Below are 7,552 nucleotides of genomic sequence, written 5' to 3'. Positions count from 1 at the left end.
ATCGTTCAGCACCAAAGTTGGTGGACGCCGCCTTCAACTGGAAAGGTTAATGTTAATTTCGACGCTTCTTTTTCGATGGGGAAGGAGTTCTTCTCAGTTGCAGAGGTGGCCCGGGGCGAAGGTGGGGTTTGTTGTGGTTGGATGGCTCGTAGTTTCATTAACAGCGCAAGATTATGGATGGCATAACAGACAAAAGAGTATGGGAAAAGGGAGAGTGGAAATGGAAATGTGAATGGAGGGAATTGTTTCAATGGAAAATAATATTACTTGGTATGTTCCAGATACTGATATGTAGGACACGTGGAAATGAAAAGAAGACCCAACCTGTAGTATATACTACTAACTCAGCTTACCAAGGGATTCGTATAAGGGGAGAACAAAGTTTTGAAGATGGTACCTGACAAAAGAAAATTTGACTGAGCGGAATTCATAGTAAGGTTCAAGCTTTTGGGTGTAGCGACTATTACTTAACAAATTACTAACAAAAAAGAACATAAGAAGAAGACCAATTTTACTTGAGGATTGCAATTTGGTTTGTGATATGTGTGGTCGTTTTGAAGAAGACAATGATCACTTATTCACTTCTTGTGCGTAATCCTATAAGGTATGGATGGGTTGCTTTGCATGGACTGGTGTTCAGACTGTCATGCACTCGAGCATAAAAAAACAGTACTTTGAAATTCACTTGGGTTTTAGCCGAAAAAAGAATCATACGTTGTTGCGGATGATGATTTGGCATTGTACAACATGGTCTCTTTGGAAAGTAATGAACTCAAAGAATTTTCAAGATAGACGCACATCAATCGAAGTAGTGGTAGAAGCTATTAAAATTAGAACTTGGTCTTGGATAAATGCGTTGAATCTACATTAATCCTTCTGATACGGAATTTTTAGTTGGTTCACCAACCCATTGGAGTGTCGTCTCTCATAACAATTGCTTGGGAAGACTAAGAGGAATTACGAGTGATATGAGCTCAAAATGTAGCGAGTTTATGGACTTATGAGGTGGTGTGCTTGTAATACAAATTGACACTTTGCACATCTTGTGCTATTTAATAAAATAAAATTTTCCGAAATTCAGAATTTATAACAACCAACAATAATAATAAATTCATATTGTCTGATTACATAGTGGCAGATGATCACAAAAAGAAGTACATAACATCATTTATTCACATAAAATTTTACAAAAAAAGACATAAATCAGAATATTCTCTTTTATGAAAGGTTTAATATAACAAATGAACTCCTATAATAATAATTAAATTAAAACCTCACCTGTTTTGTTTCCTCAAAATAATTTTAGTGCATACTATATCCCAGCACATAATCTTGATCATAAGTAATCTCCTGAGGCTGATCATGAAACATAGTAACCGCCGAATCCCACGAGTTTAACGACGCTGAGCTGGCATCGAATTCGTCAGACCACCATCCTAGGTTGTCCTTCAAACCACCATTAATATTATTTTCCACCGCGAGAGAAGTACCGGAAGACTTGTTGTTGAGTAGTAAATCTTCGAGTTCGGTTTCGGTAAAACCCGATAAATCAAGACCGTTGATTTGATCATCATCTGTATTATTACTGACAATCAAATTGCTCAAAGGGCTGTAATAATCTTGATGATCAAGATCAGAAGAAACAGGAGCTGGTAATAATTGATCAGGGTTACTAATAGTAGTGGAGTGAATTTGGTCCGTCGGATTAGGGTTAAGAGAATGGAGGGTTTGGATCATTTTGTGGTGTAGGGGGTTCAGTTTGGGCCAAAGCACAGGATTATTGTGAAAGGAGAGAGGGTTATTATTGTCATTATTATTATTGTTGTTTTGAAGGTGCATGTGAAGCTGAAGCCTTTCTAGGGCTGAACTGCTTAGGTTATTGTAGCTTTTTTCTTCTTCGGTTGCGTTATCGATGCTTGGATTGTGGCCCGGGATATTATTCGAAAATCGATTATTGGAGTTGGAATTTTTACGTCGGCCTAGAAGCTTCTTCTTCAGCCTTGTGTTCCAGTAGTTCTTGATGTCGTTATCTGTTCTTCCAGGCAGTTGTGCAGCAATTATAGACCACCTATTTTTTAACCAAAAAAAAAAAGGCCGGAGTAAATTTAAAGATCATATATATAAACGAAAAACCTACCGGTTTTTTTCATTTATTTTTTATTTTTTTTTAATGTAGAAAATAGAAACCCTCAAATGAAAAATTGATATGTTCTTGATCAAGAACATGTGAATTTAATTTTAAAAAAAATTAAAAAACAAGAAAGGGAGTAAATTTAAAGATCGTATAAACGAAAAACCTAGCTTTTTTTTTGTTAGTTGAAAATAGAAACCCTCAAATGAAAATTTGATATGTTCTTGATCAAGAACATGTGAATTTAATTATAAAAAAATTAAAAAATAAAATAAAATGATATAATTAAAAAGCATCAAAAACAAGGGAAAAAGGACAATTGGTTATGGCTGAAACTCATCACAAGTATGCATGTGCTAATTAAAAGAGTTTGTCTCCCTGTTGTATATATATGTATCTGTGTGTATGTATATATATATATATATATGTATATGTATATGTATATGTGTATGTATACCTGCTTCCAATACTGATATAGAGGCTGCATATAATATTATCCTCTTCCTCAGTAAATCCACCATGCTTGATATTAGGCCTCAAGTAATTCAGCCATCTCAGCCTGCAACTCTTCCCACATCTCTTAAGCCCTAATAATTAATTAATTAAAACAATATTTTCCGTCAAATTCGAGACCACGAAAAAAGAATACGAAATATTAACTAATTAAATAGCAAATAATAATTTATGTATATATATATATATATATATATATATATATATATATATATATATATATATATATATATATATATATATATATATATATATATATATATATATATATATATATATATATGTACCGATCTTCTGAGGAAGAGCAATCCAATTTCCACCGGTGCCGTACTTGTCGATGTACGCCTTGAGCTTTGCATCTTCTTCCGGGCACCATGGCCCTTTCTTCACATTAGCTTTGTCGCAGCACGGAGCTCTTCCCATCTTATATTTTTTTATTTTTAATATTTCCGATTTCCGAAATTCCGATTTTCTGATGAGAAAATGTCAGAAGAGAAGACCTGGTTTTATAAGGTATGAAGATAATGATGTGATACTTGAAGAAACCAAAAAAAAGTCTTCTAGCCCTATTAGGGTTTCTACATGCCACCCCACCCACCCCCACCCCACCCCCCACCTTTCTTTCATGCATTTGGATTAGTTAAGTCATAATATAGAATTAAATTTTTATTTGTGTAGTAAACTACATGACAAAGAACTAACACAAATTTCTATGGAAATTGTATACTTTATGTTAAATCATTTGCTTTTTGGGATTAATTTAATGGTGTGGAGGAAATGTTAGAGAGCAAAAATCAAGAAAGAAGCATTTATATCCTCTTGTTTTGTCGACAACCCCTTGGGGAATTTTTGTGTTATATAATTGTAATTAATTAGTACCAAACAGATTACTTAATTTGTGTAAGAGAAAATAATTATAATCTATCACATTTCAACTTTTTTCATGCGGTAATAAGCATAAAATAGTTATTTATTTGTTATTAATATTAATCAAGGGTTTATTTAATTGGACAAATCAAATCAAAATTAGTACTTTTGAAGGAAAAGAAGATCAGTTTTTCGAAGTGATAGACTAATTTCAATAAATGTTCTAGAAATTTTCGGAAAAAAATCTGAAATTGGAGTTGAGGAAATTGAAAAGAAAAAAAAAAAGAAACTTGTTTCAAAATCGAAAATTTTCGGATTTATAACAATATTGATATTATAAGTGTTTTTTTTTTTCTGAAATGAATCGCAATTTCCGCAAAATACTTTAGGTGACAAAAATCGGAATCTAATGTGAATAACTGGCAACATTTTCGTTACTGGCAGCATTTTAAGATGAAATCTAATGTAAGATAAATAACGATATTTCATCTCAAAATGCTGCCAGTAATTATTGAAGCCTCACGACACGATTTTTCTTTCGAAAACCAAACACGTTTTGTGATGTAAGATTATTTGATTGAGAAGTTGCACTCGCATTTCGCACTGCAGAAAACAAGGCCAAATTTACATTAAATTACTCCTTTACCTTTTTCTACTTGTCTTCCCGTAATTAATTTTTAAACAAAAAAAATTAACAGTATATTATATATATATTTGAATTTTAATTTTTTTTTTTTTTTGTGATTTTGCTGCTCTAAGATTTGTGTCTCATTTGAATCTGTCAACAGCAAGAAATTTCGACGTTGGCCAGAAAGGACCAATAATTTTAATTTACTTTACCGTTAAGAATTGTTATTTATTTATTTATTTATTTATTTATTATTTTTATTATTAGAAGAAGCCAAAAGTTAAAACGAGTCATGTCAATCCCATAGCATATCCTCGTTGCCTTCGTGTTTCTTCCAAAACTTATAATTTCATTATAAATTTGATATGATATTTATTTAATTTTGGAATTAAAATTTCATTCTCTCCAACTTGCCTACCTACAATAATTATATGATAATTTGTCTGCCGGTTTGAGCAATTAGTGCGATTGTGTCAATTGACCTAAATTCGAATTATATTGCTAATGGTCCCTAGGTCGAACTTGTCACATATGATTAACTTAGTGTGGTCCACTTTTCTCATATCCTCTCGAATTTGCAAATTCCCTAGCAAAATCATTATCCCCTCGGATAGTCTTTTGTTTTTTTTTTAATTTTATAATTTCTTTATAAATCTCTCTCTTTTTCACACACTAGTTTGATTTTTTTTTTAATTGTTTTGCGCTGCCTAATTTAACTTTTTTTGACGTTATTTTGATAATTTCAATTTTACAACTAATTATTTTAATATCGTGTAATTAATTTATTAATACAACTTAATTATCATATATTTAATTTTTCTTTATTTTTGCAAAATGTTATTCGTGCATCGCACGAGGAGAATTGCTAGTTATTAAACTAATATAATAACAAGTTAGTAATATGTAGCCCACATTGGTATAGCTCAACTGGTTCCGGGGTGGTAAGTTGGTAAAAGTGAGTAGTAATATGTAATCTTATATCAAAATATAAATTAAATTCAAAATAAAGCACTTGATATTTCTTTTTGCTACAATTTTTTTTTTACTTTTTACTAGTCACTGACAATTCCATATCATATGCAATTACTCATCATGGCTGAATTAAAAACTAATCAAATTAAAGTGTGTATTCACAATTAAATTAAGCTAATTAATTAAAGTATAGGCATAATTGGATTTAGCTAATTAAGTTTTAACTGAGAATTTTGTCACATTGGTATATTTGCATGCAAAAGAAAAAGAGTATGCAACCTTCTATTAATTTAAACAATACAAATAAATAAATAAATAAATACAGAAAATTGTTGTTGATTATGGCTAAGCATTAATCCTGCTGGCATAATTAGTAATTACTATTGTTGCTTTAAGACACCCTAAAAGTTAACAAGTGGCTAAGGTTTTAATGTTTTTTTTTAATTATATCAAGAATTTGAACAAACACAAGAGTTAGGGCAAAAAAGAATTGTTTATTAAAACATTTAAATATATATATCCAAAACCTTTATTTGAGGGGGAGCCCCATTGGTTGACCTTGGTTCCCTACCTACATTTTATAATTATTTTATTTTAAATAAAATATTTGTATATAAATATAATAAGAAAAACAAGATGGTCCGGAACCGCACTTAGGCAGAAATTACAAGAGGAAAAATGTCAAAAGATGGTTTATGCCATTAATTAATTATATATGACTCAGATCTTTAGGAGGGAAAAATACTTGCTTCTGTTTGTCTTTCTCTCAATCCCAGAATCTCTCTCTCTCTCTCTCTCTCTCTCTCTCTCTCTCTCTCTCTCTCTCTCTCTCTCTCTCTCTCTCTCTCTCATTGACACTGAAATTGCATGCATCAGCAAAGAAGACCAATAACCTTATTTAGGGTATGACTTTTCTTTGTTAGGAGAGCTGGTGAAATAATTTAATTTCTTCATATATATATATAACAAGATAAACATAATTAATTATTGGGTCATCAATTAATTAATATATAACTCAAAAAAAAATTAATATAGCTTCATAATAAATATTAATTACATAATTGACTAATTATAATATTGATAAATAATATAAAAATTGATCGACTGAAGAAACTATTGATATATATCCAAGCCATAAAAAAGAAAAAGAAAAATCGTTCACCTCCTTCCATAAGAATTTGTTTGGAACTATACTGCATGTCAAGTGTCAATCAATTCTTATTTTTTCATATATATATATATATATATATATATATATATATATATGGCCCTCCATATTGACATTCTCAACGACCAAATTTATGTCATTTCAAGGTCCAAAAGTATATATTGACTGATCTGAAACACATATATCCATCCCATTGGTGTGGTAGAACAATTAATCAGATATGACTTTCATATATTCTCTTCTATTTTATTTTTATTTTTATTTTATTTTATTTTCTAGTATGTGCATTGAAAAAGCAAGAACGAGTCCAAAATCAGTAGTTAAACGTGCCCGAATTATTCATGTTATTTGTTTCAGGGAAAATAATATATATATATACATACATATATATATATATATATATATATATATATATATATATATATATATATATATATATATATATATATATATTAATTTACTGTTTCAAAGTACAACCGTTCAATTAGTAGGGTGGTTAATTAGATTCCATAAATATAGTCTACGGATGGTTTGTTTGCTTTGGTGAAACATCAGTCAGCTGTCTTAATTAGTACAAGTATGAAGTAACATCTATGATTAGGATAACTAATGTTGAAAATGAACTGGGAAGCGGATGGTGTAGCACTGTTAGAGAATTATCAGGCAATTGTTGCAACAAACTAACTATTACGACAAGCCAATTGTCGAGACATGTAACTCATAGAACCATGCAAACATTAATTATGTTTGTATGATGAACATCAACAAATTACAAGATAGAGAACGCAGAAATTAACGTAGTTCGTCCAAGAACAAGGCTCACATCCACTAGAAAAGGGTTCACCATATTTATTAGTCAAACACCAATAATATTCGAGAATTACAAACAACAAAAGATTTCTCGTACACTATCTTCTTTCTAGTGTATCTTTATTTTGTTCTACAATTCTCTCTCTCTCTCTCTCTCTCTCTCTCTCTCTCTTGATCTAACGTCTCTTGATTATCTCACGATCTCGATCCCTTTTTCGAGCTTTGCATGCTCTCGCTCTTGTCGCTCTTGTTTTCTCGTCCCACCTAATTCATTTGTCTCGGATCCCTTTTTATAAGCAAATGAACCTCCTATTTTGTGCCCAAAGAATGACTCTTTGTTTGACAATGAAGTTTCCTTCGATGGCCGACTCCTAGACGAATTAGGATACCAATTGATTCCAATTAATTATTGTTGACTTGGGAGACACCAACAAACACGGACCATTACATCAATAGCTACTAT

The 7,552-nt window shown here is 31.0% G+C and overlaps 1 protein-coding gene across 1 annotated transcript; it reads right to left on the bottom strand.

Annotated features, from left to right (window-relative positions):
- Positions 1 to 1,066: 1,066 nt before the first annotated feature.
- LOC105952274 (transcription factor MYB36) lies at positions 1,067 to 3,266 on the bottom strand. The gene is made up of 3 exons (XM_012975808.2): positions 2,932 to 3,266; positions 2,589 to 2,718; positions 1,067 to 2,068 (listed from the first exon to the last, which is right to left on the bottom strand). The coding sequence occupies exons 1-3, from the start codon at positions 3,065 to 3,067 to the stop codon at positions 1,303 to 1,305; spliced, it is 1,032 nt and encodes a 343-aa protein (XP_012831262.1). The 5' UTR covers positions 3,068 to 3,266; the 3' UTR covers positions 1,067 to 1,302.
- Between the last annotated feature and the right edge of the window lie 4,286 nt (positions 3,267 to 7,552).

Source organism: Erythranthe guttata, chromosome 10 (genome assembly GCF_056151865.1).
Source record: "Erythranthe guttata isolate IM_541 chromosome 10, IM_541, whole genome shotgun sequence".
Taxonomy (NCBI): Eukaryota; Viridiplantae; Streptophyta; class Magnoliopsida; order Lamiales; family Phrymaceae; genus Erythranthe; species Erythranthe guttata.
Note: the sequence above shows the minus strand (reverse complement) of the source record. Positions and strands in the feature narration are given on the sequence as shown.